Raw genomic sequence first — 18,153 nt, 5'->3', positions numbered from 1 at the left:
CTCCCAGGGTGCCCCAAAGGGTTCCTAGCCATCTATCCGGCGCCCTTGTGTGTGCCTGTCCCTTGTGGGGCTGTGTGGTGGCAGCTGGCAGAGCCGTGGAGGACATGTCCCTGTGGGATGGCATGGTGGGGACCCCCTGGCACAGTGTGCTGGCAGGCAGCGCCCATCTTTGCGGTGCAGAGCCCCTGTGGCTGGGCTGGCCAGGCACTCCCTGTTTGCCCCAGCTCAACTGGGTACCACAGCACAGCACATCCCACCCCGAACATGCAGCTCCCTGGGCACGCAAGGGGCTTCCCACTGAGGGCATCCTCCCAAATCCTGCCGTGATCCTCCTCTGGAGCCCCCTGGGAGGGTGCTGCCTTGGGAGGGGCATGTGGGCCCGAGGGGACGGTCCCTCTCTGGGAGGGGCAGTGGGGCACACACCACGTGCCGTGCAGGGTGCTGATCCGGGTTGCGTGTGTGGCTTGCTGGAGGCAGCTTGGCGGACTCCGCTCAGTGCTGGAGCCCCAGGGAGTCCAGCTGCCTGGCACACAGGCAGGGCTTTTTTTTTTTCCCTTCTTTTTCTTCCTCTTTTATTTATGAAAAAAAAAAAATCCCCCCCGCCCCCCCTTTTTTTTGTACGTTCTTGGAATAATGAAGTCCAGATTTCCTTCATGTTGGAAAGATTTGATCCCGGCTCTGCTTGCTGTGGCTTTGCTGGGGGCTGGGAGAAGGGGTGGGGGTAATGGGAGAGGGCAGGGTATGGGACCCCTCTGGGTGCTGGGGTGGGGGGAGCCAGCCTGGTGGGGTGGGGATGCTACAGGCTGGGGGAGGGTGAGGAGGGACGCTCCTCACCTGGGCAAGGCTTGCTGGCTTGTGTGGAGGAGCACGCTGCAGCGGTGCTTGCTGCCACGCTCACCTCACCCTGTGCGCTTGGCTGGGCACCCAAGGAGGTGAGGCTGCGTCCCCCAATTCCTGCCCCCCACCCCCCCAGCCTGCGAAACGGGGTTCAGCTGAGCCCTCCCCAGGGCTGGCTCCCAGCCCTCCCTCTCCAGGATGCTGTGTGCCGGCGGGTGATGAAGAGCGGGATGGAGAGATGGGATGGGGCTTGTAACCTCACCAGGGAGGTGGTAGGTGCAGCAAACTGATGTCCTCCCCCCTGTACCCTCTTTGGCAGGCTCAACCCCCCCGGACTCCCCTTGACCTCGGCACCCAGGCACGTGCCCACCATGCCCGTGGTCGGTGTCCTCCTCTGGGCCACCCTGCTGACTCTGGGCTGGCGGGCGGCCCACGCCAAGGACCACAGTGTTGCCACCCCCAGGGTCCAGCTCTCCTTCAAAGGTAAGAGCGAGCAGTGGCTGTTGGGGATGGGGTGGGATCCCAGCTGGGTGGAGGAGACCAGCAGCACCCTAGTCCAGGCTGGTCCTCCTCCTCACTTGGGGGGTGTCAGCACAGAAATCTCTATGGGGATCTGCATGCCGGCATGGCTGAGCTCCCAGTCTGCCCCCCTCTCTCAGTCCTGGGGGGCTGGTAGGCTGCCCAGTCCCCCCAGTACACTTCTGCTTGTGGGTGGGTGGCTCCCTCCATCTGGCGAAGCTGGGTGCTGAGGTGTGGGGAGGCCCCCTGGCAGCACCCTGAGACCAGACAGCAGCTTGATGTCGCCCCGACCCCGGAGCTGGTATTAACGCCTGGGAGCTGGCAGGAGGGGAGGATGCTGGGTGGGGGGGAAGCGGCTTAACCCTTTGGTGCTGAGGTTGCACAATCACCCAGCCCCCTCTGTGAGCCAGGAGGGGGCCCCAGCATCAGCTCTGGGGTGCATGTTGGCAGAGGGGTTGGTCCTGAGTTCCTGCCAGGGGGAGGGGGCAGGATGGGGAGTGTTGAGGGCTTGGGCTTGAAAACCTGGAGGAGTGGAGCACAAATTGCCTCCACTGACATGGTGTGCTTGGTGCTGCCATCACCCTGGCCCCTGTGGGAGCTGGCTGCTCGCTTGGATGCATCCCAGCCTGAGGATGCGTGTCAGGAGGGTGACAGGCACATGGAGCCTAATGTCTACCTCCCCTTGGGGTCCCCGGGGAGGCGAGCCGGGACCGTGCTGCCTGTGCCCCTGCCCTGCCTTTGCCCTCCGGTTGTGTATGAACCGGTGAGCCGGGGCTGTGGTGGCAGAGCTGTTGGGGAGCATGGCAGCTCCGGTCTGGCTGAGCCCAGCGGGAGGGGCTGGGGGGGCTGACAGCAAACACAGCACAGGCAGAGCAAGACACTGGTGTTACAGGCTGGTCTCAGCAGAAAAATGGCTGGTATGAAGAGGCTGGGGACAAGTCCAGGCTGGAAAGGAGTGAACAGTTCCTCCCTGTTTGGCAGGCACTGCTTTCCTCTCCCAAAGGTGGTTTCGGGGGGTTTTGGGGGGATACTGGGGCACTTTGGCCGCTGTTGTTTCCTGCCCAGGGCTGTGTCCCTCATCTCAGCTTGGAGCATCTCTTCCTCGCCACTGCGGTGAGGGGAGGCTCTGGCAAAGCCGTGGCTGGACCCGGCACCTGCCGCCCCGGCGAGGTGTGTGTTAACGCCTGTCACCGTCCTGCAGCCACCGGCATGCCTGGGGAGCAGGGTTAATTCCGGATAAGCGTGGCTGGGCATGCTGTGGCGCAGGGTGGGGGGTAGTTTGGGGTTGGTTTTTGGCCCCAGATGGGTTGAACGGATGTCCCTGACCTTGCCCAGGGGATGTCACCCAAGTGCCCCTGTTGTGATCTCCGGTCCTTCTCTCTTGTGCCAGGGCAGTGATGCTCTGAGGGGTCTGGCAGGGTCTGGCAGGGCTCCTTCTTCCCAGAGGTTGGATTCATGGTGGGAGATGGGCCAGTTCCCACTTGCATAGGGAGAAGTGCTAGCAGTGTGTTGGATCTGAGCACACCAGGATTGGGAAGGCATGCTGCTTGCCCCTTCCCCGGCCATGCTCTTGCAGTGACAGTACAGGATTAGCTCAGGGTCCTCCTTGGGGTGCAACATGCCGAGCTGCTGGTACGTGGCTTCACCGAGTCAATAATGTGCACTCATCCTTCCCGAAGGTGCAGTGCCACAAGATGTGGGGTGGCAGCGGCATGTCCCAGCCAGCGCAACCCCTTCTCTTGCTTGGGAAACTGGGGCTGGTGCCGAAATCCCCAGCCTCAAGTCCTCTGGGGTGGCTGAGTGGGTGGCGGGGCTGGGCGTGATGGAACCTGGGCTGTGGGACGCTGGTGTGATGAGTTGGGCTGGGCTCTTCCAGCAGGGACACGGCCGCGGTAGCACAGGGGACTGCTGACATGCTGCGGGAGTCGGAGTGCAGGTCCCTGCCACCAACATCCCCTGGCTGAGGCGCTGCCTGGTGAGACCAAGGTGGCTGTCGCCGTGCGCTGGTGCCCGGCAAGGTGCCGGGGAAGGAGCTGTGCCGGCGGGAGCTGCCGTGTCCCCCCGGCGCCTCGCCTTGGCCGCGCTGCCTGGAGCCCCGCCAGCCCTGGGAATGTCTCTGGGTTTGTTTGCCTTTGGTTGTTATCGCGCGCCGGAGGTTTGTCGCAGCTCTCCGGGGCCTGCGTCATCCTCTATGGAACCTCTTCGTCTTCGAGTGCTTTTAAAATATATATATATATAATAACGAAGCAATAGGAAAGGAGCTGGAGCCAAGCTCCTTCACACCAGTGCAGGGGCTGGGCAGGGTCACTCCCTGGTCCTCTCCCCATCTCGTGACCACTGTGGTCCCTGTCTGTCTGTCCTCCCTCTCAAGGCTTTCCTGTCCGTGTGTCCGCGGGAGGAAGGTGACTGGCATGGAAAGAACAGTGCTGGGAGCGGCTCCGGCGTGGCTCCCTATTGCCAACAGCTCTTCCCTGATCCCAGCCGGTGCTGGCCAGAAATAGGGTGGATATTTTAAATCATCTTCTTGCTAACAATTCCCCCCCTCTCCCGTGCACATCCTGCGGCCCCCTCTCCTCCAGGCCTTCCTCTGGGCTGGGGGCTCCTGCACCAGAGAGGTCCCTGCTTTCCCCGCAATGATGCAGGAGGTGGTGATGATGATGGTGATTCATCCCTCCATGTCCTGCTCCTTGTCCAGCGTGGGAAAAGCGTGCGGGAAGGAAGGGTGGGCTCTCGCCCCGCGTGGTCGCGGGAAGCCCTCAGGGTCAGGGCTCTCAGTGAGGCTTCAAAGGGGGAGCCGCTCCCCCCCGCACGGCAACGGGAACAGCCGTGCCGGCACCTCTCGGAAACACTGCGGCAAAGGTCCAGCCGGGGGGGCAGCCCTGGCTGGGAGGGGCTGGGTGAGAGGCAGTGCAGTTCCTGTGGGGGGGGAAAAATCACTTTAAAAAGAACAAATCAAGTGGTGGAAACTCCACTTGACGCTGCTGCCAGCCCTCTGTGTGACTGTGCTCCTCCTCACCTCTTGCCTCAGTTTCCCCTCCCGCCCTGCTGGCATCTTGGCTGGCAGCCGGAGGACATCGGCATGCTTGATCTGGGGCTGAGGGTGGCAGATGGCTGGAGAGGAGCCCGGCAAGGGGGACATGTCCCCAGGGGCCGTCCGGCGCCCTCCTAAGCTGCTGCAGCTGTGGGCACCGCTTGGTGACAGTGGGCTGGAATAAACATGGGGGGGACACAGGGGGAATGTGCAGGCAGGGCCAAGGGCTTGAGGACAGCCATCCCCGGGGATAAGCTGGGAGGGCTGGCATCATTGGTCCCCACCCTGGCACAGGTTGGGCATGTGCCAGATCCCAATGCTGCTCCTCGGAGCCCTTGAAGGAGGGGACATCTCACAGTCCCCTCTGCCATGCCCTGGGGGTCAGGGATGCGGGGCTGAGCCCTGCAACCCCTAAGAGGATTTCCCTGGCTGGGGCAGTGGGGGGGTTGCTGCAGGGCTCCCCCTCCCGCTGGGACCGGCTGCCACTGGGGCTGAGCCCCCAAGGCTCCGGCTGTGAAGCTCCATAAGCTCCTTAAACCCGCCTCAAAAAAGCCCCTGTGTGATTTCAGCCCCTCCATCCCCAAGCTGGTACCTAATAAGCTTGTTATCCCTCAAGTTAACGCTGCTCCTTCTGGAGCAGCGCAGCCAGCGTGGCCCTTCTTGGGGTCCTGGTGTGTGTGTGTCCCTGCCTGGAGCCCCCCCAGCCGCTCCCTTTCCCAGGGCCTGGAACAGCAGCCGCCTTCCCACCCAGCACCTTGCCCTGTTCTTGGGGGCTGCAGAAGAAAATAATGTAAAAAACATTTTTTAAAAAGCACTAAAATGGTGAGTGGGGACCCCTCAGCTCAGCCCTTTGCTTTTGCAGGGATTAAAGTGCTTTTTGAAGCCAGTCTCCTTCCTGAGGGGGTTTTCCTGCTGCCGGAGCATCCCCTGGACGATACCCCTTGGGGACCAGGGTCACCGCTGCTGAGTGATGCTCAGTGGGGACAGAGTCCACCTGCCAGTGATGCTCTCTGGGGCACTTCTCCCCGCGAGTGCTTCGAGCAGGCTTGCTGGGGGATGAATCAGCGGTTTTGGCTGAAAAAATGTGGTTTTCTTTTTTTTTCCTTTTTCTTTTTTGTTTTGTCTTTTTGGCCTGCGCCCAATCGGCCGGGCAGTGATGGCCGATGGGGGAAGCACCCGGCCGGCCCCGCTTTTATCCCAAGGGATTTGACCCAGGTGTTGGTGACACCTGTCCCCTGCTGGGGGGGCTGGCGGGGTGAATGCTGGGGCGATGCTCCCCAAGTGGGGCTGGAGACGGTCGGGGGTGGAAGGCAGCGACCAGGAGCCAGAGCCATTTCATCTCCATAGCCCCAGCAAGGCAGCTTCAGTTTCCTCCCACCTGTGAATCAGTTAAATGGGAAAAGAGCTTGGCTGGGGGCCACGGAAACTCTCTTATTACATGTAATTAGCTTAATTACATCATAAATAACCCATCAAGGGGTAGTGGAGTGACGCTCAAACAAATAAGCAATTCTGCTTTTATCGGGCAACCCACTCAGCGCTTTGATCAGCCCCAATAACAACAAATGCTTTAAACACACGAGGGGTCGTATTCAGCCCCCCATCCCTTTCCCAACATTGCTCCCCAGCTCTCCTCTCCACCCAGTACCCAAAAAGCTGCCTCCCACATTTCAAGTGGGGAAAAAATTGGGGAGGAACGTCCCCAAAATTTAGGTTGAGCTTTAAATTGGTGTGGGATGAAACGCTCTGGGTGGGAGCTGGGATTTATCCCTGCTGGGCCAGGCTCCCTGGGATCTGTGCTGGGCTTCTCCATCGGCATGTGGAGTGAATTCATTTGCCCCCATGGACAGAAAGGGCTCCCGAAAGGCGCTGCCGCTGCCAGCCAGGGGGAGAGCGGTTATTGAATATAAACACGCCATGTAATTTACATGCTAATTATGTTGAATGTGCTACAAGCCCATAATTAGAAACTAATTTGGTGAGAGCGCCTGTAATTGCTTTTGGGGGAGTGCAGTGCTGGTGCACCTGGGGAGGTGACCGACTCAGGTCCTAATGGCATTAACCCTTTGTGCCAGCACCCTGCTGATGTCTGGCGGGGATCGGGGCATCTGGGGAGCTCAGGTGGGGTGAGCAGCACCCTGGGATGCTTGGTTTTATTGGGTCCCCCAAAATCTCACCTTTGCTTTGGAGATCAGCACTGGTCTCCGCGCTGATGGGCGATGGATGGGGACTGCTTATCCCTGCCTGATGGGGACGGGGGTGGCATTCAGCACTGGTGGAGGTGTGGGCAGCTGCCGGAACTGTAAATTCAGCCTGAATTTGGCATTATGGGAGGAATTTGGCTTTGCAGAGCAGGTAGTCTGGCAGAGCTGCTTGCCACTGCCATGGGCAGAGCTGAGCATAGTCCTGGGTTGCTGGCCAAGGGTCTGACACGTTTCTGGCCGCCGGCATTGCTTGAGGGTGCTGGATAATTAAATCTCAACACCTGAGGCCACCAAATGATGCTGGGAAGGCGAGTCCCCGGGCGGAATCAGTGGGGGCTCCATGGGATGATTGCAAGGGGACAGTCTCCAGAGAGGCCACCCCGGCTGTGATGCCGGGCAGCTCCTGGCTCTGGTGCTGGGCAATTAAAATGGGATTAGGCTCCCAGCCAGCCGGGGAAGCTCTGCGGTGCCGGGGTTGGCAGCAGGGATGCGGGAGGGAATAGGCTCATCTGGGCGCATCCGCTAGCGAGTCGGATTCTCTATCCCCGGGACACCCCCGCAGCCTCTGGGGGCAGGTTTGGGGGCACAGCATTGGGGAATTAGGTGGGGAAAGCAGTGGGGGGTAACTGTTTGGGAGGTCAGAGGTTGGGGCAGGGGCTCACCCGCTCCTCCATCCCCTTTGGAGAGGGCGTCACGGGGCAGTGGGTCTGTCCCCGCCCTGCTTTAGGGGTGCCCCCTCTGATCACTGGGGCGTAGGGGGCTGAATGAGGGCCCCAGCGAGGGGACGGGGCCCTTTGTGCTGCTGTCCCTGTCCCCTGCTGAGCCCTGGGGCCGCCCATCCTGGTGGATGTGGAATATTTGGGACTGTTGCTGGCGTGGGACCCTCCACTGCCAGTGTCTTGGTGCTGCTCGACACAGTCTCAGGGTCCCAGCTGGAAGGGGAGAGCAAAGATGGGAGCGCATCCCTTGGGAGGGTGGACATGGTGTCCCTTGGGGAAGGTGGACACTGGACACCCAGGCCAGGCAGCAGTGGCAGAGTGGGGCTGTCCCAGCATGCGTCCTGCCTGGTTTAACTGCCATCCCTATGCCGGGATTGTCTCTGCCCCCAGTGGGATGGATGGGCGTGTGGTGCTGGTGCTGGCAGTGGGTCCCCGGTGCTGGGAACAACCTGTCCTGCTCTGCCTGCATCACCCGCTGCCAGAGCTGCCCTGCCCTTTCCTGGCTCTCCAGCTGCAGTGCTCACCAGCACCAGTGTCCCTCGGGGGGAAGCCCCAACAAATTCAGCATACACAGGCACACACATGTGCACACACACTACACGGGGCACACGCAGACACACATTGCACGTTGTATGTGCACAGGCATGCTCACTGCCTGGGGCACACGCACATGTGCAGATATTGCACACTGTACACGTATATGTTTATGTACATGTTGCACGCTGTACATGTACACACACACTGCATGGGGCAGTGAGGCAGCTGCTGGCCATGCAACAGGCAGGGACCGGACCCAGTGTACTATGGGACAGGCAGGGAACACTGTGGGACAGGCAGGGGATACTGCAGGTGGCAGGCGAGCCACTGCTGGCAACAGGGAGCATTTGGAGCCCAGATGGACCAGGCAAGAGGAGCGTGCCATGGGGTGGGTGGCTGGCCCCGCCTTGGTCTCCCATGCCTTTCACTGTGTCACCCCACCTCTGCCACGGTGGGGACACCCCTGCACCCACAACCCAAACTGCCAGCCCCTCCACATTCCTACCATGCTTGCCCCATCCAGCCAGCATCGGTGGGGAGGTCTGGACCCCTGGAACATGGATGTCCCATCCCATGACACTGTTTCCCACAGTGTGTCACAGCAGGTTCCCTCCCCATGGTGCCTGGCATGTGCCAGCCTCACCACCACGCTGAGTGGTGCTGGGGAGCTGCTGATGCCCCACCATGGGCTGGGCATTGGGGATCACTGCTGCCAGCCAGGGGACAGAGCGGGTCCTCCCAGTGACACCAGTGGCTGTGCCCAGGCACCCCTTTGCTCCCTTGGTGTGGGCTCCCATGGAGACCCCCCTTCCCCACAAGCAATGGGAGGTGCCCCCAGCCCACCCCCAGGATGCCAAGCAAGGGGTCCGCAGGGCTGTGCGAGGGGATTCTTAGCATCACTGGGGTGTCAGGGTGCAGGACACATTCCCCCATCCCTCCTGCTCCCCAAAGAGGGCAGACCCCTGCATCCCTGATGTGCCCAGCATAGGACCCTGGGGACACCCTTGGGACATTGCCAGCCCCACATGGGTCTGAGAGGCAGGAGGTCAGGGAGATGTGCTGAGCTGCCTGTTGGAGCCCTGCCCAGCACTGCTTGGAAGCTGATGTCCTCCTGCCTGCTACTGACCTGCAGAACTCTGCTCCGCTCCCACCCAGTAAGGGGGGTCCCCAGGGGCTGCCCCCAGCATCCAGCATCTGCACAGAGCATGTTCCTGCCTGGAGGGACAAAATCTGTGGCATGGGTATGCTCATGGGAACAGTGTCCCGTGGGGTTGGTATCCAAATGGAGTGACATCTCCGAAGGGGTGGCATATGGGGAAGCTGACACCCCATAGGGGTGGCATCTCATGGCTGCTGGTGGCATCCAAAGGGTTGGCAACTCCAAAGGAGGTGACATCCAGGGCAGATGGTGTCCCGTGGGGTAGGGTCTTCTGTCTCGCTCGTGTCCTGGCCCTTGCCACGTGGTCCTTGGCACCGGCCCACATCATCTGCAGCACTTCTGCCTTCCATCTGGCTGCCTCATTGCACTTGTGAATATTCATGACCCTCATTATCCTCTTTCACTCGTTGCTCCCACACTCCAGCTAAAAATAACTTCCCAAGGGGGGGATGGGATGCACAGGGTGGGGGAGAGCCTCGTCCCCTCCCATTCCTTGGGATGCCAGCTCCTTAGGGTCCCAACTCCCCCATTTGAGGAACCAGTGGCCTGGTTGGGACGTGGGAACATACGACTGGAGAGGAATGATGCAGAAGATTTGGGGAACTGGGCTCTTGGCTGGGGCTCCAGGGAGCACCCCCCTTCCATGAGCACCCCACCCATCTCATGAGCTCCACTCCATGCTGTGGGATGCTGGGTCTCCTGCTGCCCCTCCCCTGGCCACCCTTGGTTGTCCCAACTGGCCATGAGTATCTCTGTCATTGTCCCATGTCCCATGTCCCATGTAGAGGAGGCAGCATCATGATGCTCATGGAGGGGAATTTGGGGGCTGGAAGGTGGGCACCTCCTCTCACAGGACATCCTCCATTCAGGACCAGACTTGGACTGAGGGGCAGGGGTGACAGCGGGGAAGGTGAGGGTTCCTGGGATGCTGACATGTGCCCCTTTTCCCCTGCAGAGCTAAAGGCGACGGGCACAGCACACTTCTTCAACTTCCTCCTCAACTCCAGCGACTACCGCATTCTACTGAAGGACGAGGACCACGACCGCATGTATGTGGGCAGCAAGGACTATGTCCTCTCGCTGGATCTCCATGACATCAACCGCGAGCCCCTCATCGTAAGCTGCCATCACAGGGCATGGGTGGAAGAGGGGCAAACAGGCACCCAGGGGTGCATTTCGGATGCTGGGCCAAGGGTTCAATGGGCATCGCTGGTGCTGGTGGGGCAGAATTGGGGCCAGGCAGGGAACCCTGGGCTGGTGTCTCCACAGATCCACTGGCCCGCGTCCCAGCAGAGGATCGAGGAGTGCATCCTGTCGGGCAAGAACAGCAACGTGAGTGGCCACCATGAACCCCCTTCTGGTAGCAGTGGGTGGGTTGGTGACCAGCACTGGGGAGGGATTCATGTCCTTCTGTCCTACCCTGGAGAAGCCATCCCTGGGTCCCCTGTAGCAGCATGTGCAGCCACGCTGGGATGGGGTGGCACTCCTGGGTGTTGTGGTGTCCTGCCACCCCTTCTGTCCCAGCCATGCAGGTCCTGGAGAGCTTCATGGACAAGCAGGAGGCCAAGGTTCCCATGCTGCTTCCTCCCACTGACCAGGGCTGAGCCCTTCAGTGTGCCAGCCCATGGTCCATGCCAGCCCCTCCCATGACCCATGCCAAACCATGGCCATGCCATCCCAAGTCTGATGCTACCCCTTGACCCACCCCATGACCCATACCAACCCATGACCACTCCAGCCCATGGCCAAACCGCACCCCCATGCCATGTCTCATGCCAGCCCATGCCCTGTGCCAGCCTTCCACCTTCCTGGCTCCTTGCCCTGCTTTCTCCCTTCCCCAACTCCCACCCTGTGCCATGGGGCTGGACCCCATGGTGCCCACCTCAGCATGAGTGCTGACAGGTGGCGGGAAGACGGGTGCCCTGTCCCCTTACTGGGGTCGTCACCCCCCTCCTCTTCTTCCCAGGGGGAGTGTGGCAACTTCATCCGCCTGATCCAGCCCTGGAACCGGACCCACCTCTATGTTTGTGGCACTGGCGCCTACAACCCCGTCTGCACCTTTGTCAACCGTGGGCGCAAAGCCCAGGTGAGAGGCGGGAGGGACGGAGGGGACAGTGAGCCACTGCCCAGCTCAGCGGTGCTGGCGCAGCTGCTGTGGGGCTGCAGTGGGGTGTGGGGGGGCAGTGTGGCTAACAGTTCTACGCTGCTGAGTGGGGCCAAGCCATCTCCACAGACCAAGGGCTTCTCTTCACACTGGAACCCGGCTACCCTGGCTGAACCCTGATGCCAGTTCCACACGACGTGCCCTCCCACCCCACCAGCCACAGCTGCCACCGGATCTCTACCGGGGTGAGGGATATGCCCACCTCCAGCTGCCCGCCCACTCATCGCCGGCCACCAAACCCCCCACCACGGGTGCGGAGGATACTGGACACCGCGCCAGCACAGGGAGAACCATGGTATAGGCCATGCCAACATGTGCGGCTGTGCTGGGAGCATCCCTGGATGAAAGGATGTCACCTGGCCCTGAGGACTGTGAGGTGCAGCGAGGACAACATGGAAGCTGCATGTCACCAGGCTAGATGTGTGACAGACGGAGGAGAGCTTTTTGGATGACCCTCAGAAGGAGCTGATCTCTGCAAGTAGCAGCACAGGTGTCCCGGGGGCCTGGAGCTCTCCAAGGGTGGCGGGTCCTGGGCTGTGTCCTCTCCCGTGGCTGGACCGAGCTGGGCGCCATCAGCCCCAGCTGAGGGAGGAGTACGACGCTGGATGTGGAGGATGAGTGTCTGTCCCAGTGCTCCCCAAGCCAAGCACAGGCACAAAGAGAGGTGGATGCTGCTCAGGCCACTCTGGATTGGGACCAAATTGGGACTGGACTGGACTAGGACTGTATTTGGACTGGACTAGGACGGGATTGACACCAGACCGGGACTAGCCTGGGCAGTGGCAGCATTTGAGGAGCACTAGGGATGCCCATGCAACTGCGGACAGCATTGTGTGTCCCCTCTGGTGGAACCAGTGGCAGTGTGGCAGGGACTGGGGGTCACCAGGACCAGTGTCATGGTCACCAGGATCAGGTCACCAGTGGTGTCATGGCTCAGCACCAGGGCCTTGCTTCTCTGCATGGGGCACTGTTGGCTGGGTGGCAGGTGCCAGCATTTTGTCCCCGGACATGAGCCCAATCTGGCTGGCTGCTGGCAGCTGCCCTCCTGCCCTGTGCCAGGGCACCCCAGTTCTGTTGGAGATGGCAGTATCCTTCCCGGAGACCGTGCTGCTGGAGCCCAGCTCGCAGCATCCAGGGACCTCACCGGCACCCCGAGGGGGAGCTGCGGCTCTGCTGCTCCATTGCACCCATCACCTCAGCTCTTGGGATCCCCCACCTGCCCCCCCCCGCCAGGGGGTCCTTGGCCCCCCGCTGGCGCTAACTCTCTGCCCTGCTCCTTTTCCCCAGGGGTTTCCGCCGAGCCAGCCGGGAGGCCGGGAAAGCAGATCCACCGACGGCCCCCTCAGCCCAAGACCAGCACAAAGCAAGGTGGGGACCGGTCTGGGGGCCCGCCGCAGCCGTGCCCACCTCTCCCCTGGGCCGTGCTGGAGCCGTGGGCTCCTGCTTCCCACCGGCATGCTCCCAACCCCCGGGCTGGACACCCTGTGCCATGGGCATCCCCACCATCTTCCCTCTTGGCACAGCATCCTCCAGCCACCAGCCTGGCGTCTCCACTCTCCTTCTCTCACTAACTCCTTCCTCCCGGGCCATGCACGGGTCCCTTGTGGGGGACACTGTCAGGGATGGTGGCTCTCCTCCACCACTGGCTTTGTCTGGCTCTGGAAGTGGGGCAATGTGTTGGGCAAAGCCTTGGGAATCAGGATGGTTCAGAGAAGAATGCCAAGGCAATGTGCAAGATGTGTTTTGGTAGGGTCTATAAAAAAAATTGCTGAACAGCTACTTCGCCCGGCCCCGGAAGGGGCTGGTGTCATCCCAGAGGGCAAGCGGGCTCAGGAAGGTGGCAGCATCCCCAGCTTCTTGGCACACCCAGTTCCCAGCCTGCCCTGACAGTGTTACCCCCTGAGCCTCTCCCCCCAAGACTAACGTGGGTCAGTGCATGGGCCAGGGATCGCATGGGGCACCAGTGCCACAGTGGCTTCTGGGTTGCCCAGTGGGAGGGTGATGTGGTTTGACCGGGACCAGGGCTGCAGAGCCGGGTTGTCTATGGAAAGGGTTTGCCCAGCTTGGGACCAGGGCCAGCACTTGGCAGAGGTGTTTGTGATGGTGCCAGTGTTGCAGGTGGCATGGCACAGTGATGGGGATGGTGGAAGCGTGACCATGCCCATCTCTGGGGCTGTGGTGTCCTAGGAGGAGCTGACACAAGCAGATCTTGTGATGGGAGATGTGTGTGGTGAGCATCCCAGCTCCCCACCCACTCCTGCCTTTCCTGGGGCCAGGGGCTCTGCCAGGACCCTGCTCCCCTCTCGATGGAGGTTGACCACCAGCATGTCTGTCACGCCTGCATCAAACAAAGGCTGTGGGGCCAGCAGGCAGCACCACCAGCCCGATTTGGCTGCCTAAATGTCCCCTGTGCACCCAGGCTCTCCATGAGTGCTTCCCTGATGCTGCTTTTCCCCGCTCTGGAGGTCTGTACACTGGGCTGAGAGGTGATGTGCCCCAGCTGGCATTGGCACAGGTTTTGTGTGCCTCTCTGGAGGCAGCATGGGTCTCCCATGATGGTGCTGGGAATGGCCACGAGCAAGGCAGAGGCGACAGCAGGGAGATGGATCCTAACAGCATGGGGCAAATCCCCTGGAGCGGGTGCAGCGTCTCACCGTGATGCCACTTCAGTGATACCCGCTGGAAAACAGGTCCTGGTGAGAGGAGCCCAGTGGGTCTGGCAGCCGAGCAGTGCTGAGTGGTGCCACGCAGTGCCAGGTGGTGTCACTGGCCAAACCCTGCCTGCCGAAGCTGCTGGAGCTGCATGACCTGGAGCAGACCAAGTGGCGATGTGCAGCACGGCTTGACGGAGCGAAGAGGCAGCTGGAAGGAGAAGTTTGCACAGAAGTGGACCTGGGCGATGGATGCCCCATTTCAGCCTGGCGGCTCAGCCAAGTCTCCAGGTGGTGGAGGGCACGGAGGAACACCCAGCATCGTTGGAGGAGGAGTTCATGGGAGCTTCAGCTTCTCAGGAGACCTGCAGACCCGTGGTGTAGTCTGTCTGCATCTGTCCTTGCTGCTGGGCTCTCTCCTGGGAGAGACTGCCTCTTCCGGTGGGCTTTGGAAGGTGCCACAGGGATGGAGGGATGAACGACTAACCAGCTCCTCCATTTGCTTCCTTCTCCAGGATTATATCTTCTACCTGGAGCCAGACAAACTGGAATCGGGCAAGGGGAAGTGTTCCTACGACCCCAAAGTAGACACTGTCTCTGCGTTAATAAGTGAGTCCTGCAGCCCCCTGGGACTGGCGCTGGTTGTGTTGGGCAGAGGGAACGTGCAGATGACATGGGACAATGGCTCCCACCATCTTTATGTGTTGCCCACATAACCCCCAAGAGCTGGGTTCTTGCCCCTACCACCCCTCCAGCTGCAGATGTTGGGGCACCTGGGCTGCCCAGTCCTGGGGCACCTGTCCCAGCAGAGTTGGGGGTCCTAGTTACAGACCACTACCAAACTCCCGAGTTTGCTGGGATGGCCACAGCCAGTGGCTCTTGGTTACCTGGTGGCTACCGGCCAGAGCTGGGGCTGGATGGAGCCCAGGGCAGTGGGAGAAGGTGGATGGATGGGACTAGGTGGGGGTCCCCAGCTGATATCTGCCCTCTGCAGATGAAGAGCTCTATGCTGGTGTCTACATCGACTTCATGGGCACGGACGCAGCCATCTTCCGCACCATGGGCAAGCAGACAGCCATGAGGACAGACCAGTACAATTCACGCTGGCTAAATGGTGAGTTGGGGTGTCATTGGCCCAGGTTCCCTGGGGAACCCACAGCTCCAGCCCAGAGACCTGTCATGTCATACTGCATCCTACCAGGAGAGAGACAGCAGCCAGCATGGGCAGGCAGATGGGTCATGGTGTGGGATGGATGGACGGATGATTGGGTGGATAGATGATGGATGGTTGACAGTTGATGGGTGGATAGATGGTGGATGAACAGATGATGGGTGGATGGATGGATGGATGGATGGATGGATGGATGGATGGATGGAAATCCAGACAGAAGAGTAGAGGGATAGTTGTGCAGGGCACAGTGACAGACACACCAGGGGCTTCGCTGAGCAGTGGGAGCAGGCACCTGGTGAGAGACGTGACTGACTCTGCCGGAGTCTGTGTGTGGGTTTCTGCAGGGCTGAGATGTCAACCATGTCGCCTGCGATCAGTGACCCCAAACGCTCATCCTGTCCCCCTGGAGCCCTCCTGCCCACGGGGCAGCAGCTGAGTAAACAGAGCAGAGCAGATGGACTGGTCCTGCCGGGCCAGGGAGCCAGCGGGGCGGTAACCCGAAGAGGGGGAGTTGTCAGTGCAGGCTAGGCACTGCCTGATGGATGGCAGGGAGAAGCTTCCTGAGAAGCTTCCAGGTTGTGTGGTTCCTCCCTGGGGGGTATGACCAGTTCCCACCACCCTGCTCGTGGAAGTGCTGGAGCCCTCCACACTGTGGTCCTCAGGGGTGCTCCCAGGGACTCCAGGGGTGCTCTGAGCCTCTCCTGGAGCACCATTGACCACCAGAGACCCGGTTCCTCACCCCACCTTTGTGGCTCTGCTCCAGATCTGGCTCTCACCCTGCAACCACAACAGTGCTTTTCATAAAATCATAGCACAGTTTGGGTTGGAAGGGACCTTCAAAGCTCATCAAGTCCAACCCCCTGCCATGAGCAGAGACATCTTCACCCACATGAGGTTGCTCAGAGCCCCGTCCAGCTTGACCTGGGATGTCTCCAGGGATGGGGCAGCTGTCACCTCTCTGGGCAACCTGGGCCAGTGTTTCACCACCCTCATTGTAAAAAAATTATTCCTCCATGTCTGACCTGAATCTCCCCTCCTTTAGTTTAAAATCATCACCCCTTGTCCTACCATAACTGGCCCTGCTGAAAAACCTGTCTCTATCTTTCTTATAAGCTCATTTTAAGCACTAAAGGGCCGCAATAAGATCTCCCCGGAGCCTTCTCTTCTCCAGCTGAACACCCCAACTCTCTCAGCCTATCCTCCCAGCAGAACTGTTTCAACTTTGGATCATTTCTGTGGCTCCTCTGGCCCCTCTCCAATAGGTCCATGTCTGTCCTGTGTGGGGGCTCCAGAGCTGGATGCAGCACTGCAGGAGCATACTGGATACGATACTGGAGGAGGGGGTCTCAGCACCCCACTGTGGTGGGGGGAAGAGAGTGCTGCGGGACTGAGGGTGCTGTACTGTGCCGTTCCAGACCCGGCCTTTGTCCGTGCCCAGCTCATCCCCGACAGCAGCGAGAGGAACGATGACAAGCTCTACTTCTTCTTCCGAGAGAAGTCGGCTGATGCTCCGCTGAGCCCTGGGGTCTATTCCCGCATCGGGCGCATTTGCCTGGTGAGTGGAGCTGGGGCTGGGCAGGGGGCAGGCATGGGGGCGGGCAGAGCTCAGCGTGGGGGTCTCTCCATTCCAGAATGACGATGGAGGCCACTGCTGCCTCGTGAACAAGTGGAGCACCTTCCTGAAGGCTCGGCTTGTGTGCTCCGTGCCCGGACCCGATGGGATCGAAACACACTTCGACGAGCTCCGTGAGTGGGCAAGGGTGGGGGCGGGAACCTTCTGCACCCCTGCAGTCTTGGGGGGCACCCTGGGGAGGGCTGCATACCCCCTTGCTGCCCCCCACCTCTTACTTCTCCCACGCGGAGCTGCTCTCCCTCCTGCCTTGGTGTCCCTGAGTGCAAGGGGTATCCTGTCTGCCCCATGGTGACACCCCTGTTTTTCTGTCTCAAGAGGATGTCTTCATCCAGCAGACTCAGGACACTAAGAACCCTGTTATCTACGCGGTATTCTCTGCTTCGGGGTGAGTTCTGAGTCTCCTGGCACAGAGCAGTGGAGGGGGATCCCCAGCTAGGTGGGAGTCCCAATGATGCTGCAGTGCCAAGCTGGAGGGTGGCAACAGGTCCTTCCCTCCAGGTCGGTCTTCAAAGGCTCTGCTGTCTGCGTCTACTCCATGGCTGATATCCGCATGGTCTTCAATGGGCCCTTTGCGCACAAGGAGGGACCCAACTACCAGTGGATGCCCTACACGGGCAAGATGCCCTACCCCCGGCCAGGCACCGTAAGTAACCCCAGACATGCGTGGGGAGGTGAGCCATCACTCTCAGACCCCAGCCTTGTCACCAGGTCACTGAGCACTGGTGACATTTCTATCGCAGTGCCCCGGGGGGACCTTCACCCCATCCATGAAGTCGACCAAGGACTACCCCGATGAAGTGATCAACTTCATGCGTGCGCACCCACTGATGTACCATGCTGTCTACCCCACGCACCGCCGGCCGCTGGTGGTCCGCACCAACGTCAACTACCGCTTCACCACCGTGGCCGTCGACCAGGTGGATGCGGCAGACGGGCGCTATGAGGTGCTTTTCCTGGGCACAGGTACCCATGCCGCGCACCGCGGGGAACGCAGCATGCTCCAGCGCGGCCCTGGAGGGCACGGGTACCACCAGGGCTGGCCAGAGTACTGTGCCCTCCACCACACTGGAGCGGGGCAAAGAGCTGAGACCCCCCGCAAGATCCCTGCCCCTCCTGTAGGCTCCAGCCTGGTCCTCCCTCTGCCCCAATGCCCATCCCATGGATCCCACCACGCAGCTTGGTCCTTCCCCTAGCTCGGTTCCTGTCTGCAGGGCCAGCTGTCCTGCATGATTCCCATCCAACTGATGCCACCAGCCAGCCTGGTCCTCCCCTTGCCCAAGTGCTCACCCCAGGGACCCCACCATCCAGTCTTATACTTTCCTGACCCTGGTACCCATCCTACAGACTCTACGACCCATCTTCATGCTTCCCACTGGCCATCCTAATCCCACCATCATCTCACCTTGATCTTCGCCTGCCCGATTGCCCATCCTAGAGGCACCAGTCTCCCACCCTGCCCTTCCCCAGCCCCAGTGCCCATCCTGGGGACACCATTGCCTGGCCTGGTGCTTCCCCTGCTCTAACCTGC

At 60.8% G+C, this 18,153-nt stretch overlaps 1 protein-coding gene across 4 annotated transcripts in view; it reads left to right on the top strand.

The window, feature by feature from the left end:
• LOC136105806 (semaphorin-3F) overlaps positions 1-18,153 on the top strand; it is a 111,461-nt gene that overhangs the window by 90,768 nt on the left and 2,540 nt on the right. For 3 of the 4 annotated variants that reach the window (XM_071813072.1, XM_065845648.2, XM_065845646.2), the window contains exons 2-13: positions 1,157-1,320; positions 9,962-10,122; positions 10,276-10,338; positions 10,973-11,092; positions 12,458-12,538; positions 14,337-14,430; positions 14,816-14,935; positions 16,408-16,547; positions 16,624-16,738; positions 16,941-17,010; positions 17,124-17,268; positions 17,366-17,588. In XM_071813072.1, the coding sequence (XP_071669173.1) occupies positions 1,209-1,320; positions 9,962-10,122; positions 10,276-10,338; positions 10,973-11,092; positions 12,458-12,538; positions 14,337-14,430; positions 14,816-14,935; positions 16,408-16,547; positions 16,624-16,738; positions 16,941-17,010; positions 17,124-17,268; positions 17,366-17,588 (1,444 nt within the window). In that variant the 5' untranslated portion in view covers positions 1,157-1,208. The remainder of the gene's footprint in view (positions 1-1,156; positions 1,321-9,961; positions 10,123-10,275; positions 10,339-10,972; positions 11,093-12,457; positions 12,539-14,336; positions 14,431-14,815; positions 14,936-16,407; positions 16,548-16,623; positions 16,739-16,940; positions 17,011-17,123; positions 17,269-17,365; positions 17,589-18,153) is intronic. The other variant, XM_065845649.2, reaches the window with a different exon arrangement.

This window comes from Patagioenas fasciata, chromosome 10, assembly GCF_037038585.1.
Source record: "Patagioenas fasciata isolate bPatFas1 chromosome 10, bPatFas1.hap1, whole genome shotgun sequence".
In the NCBI taxonomy this organism is placed as follows: Eukaryota; Metazoa; Chordata; class Aves; order Columbiformes; family Columbidae; genus Patagioenas; species Patagioenas fasciata.
Note: the sequence above shows the minus strand (reverse complement) of the source record. Positions and strands in the feature narration are given on the sequence as shown.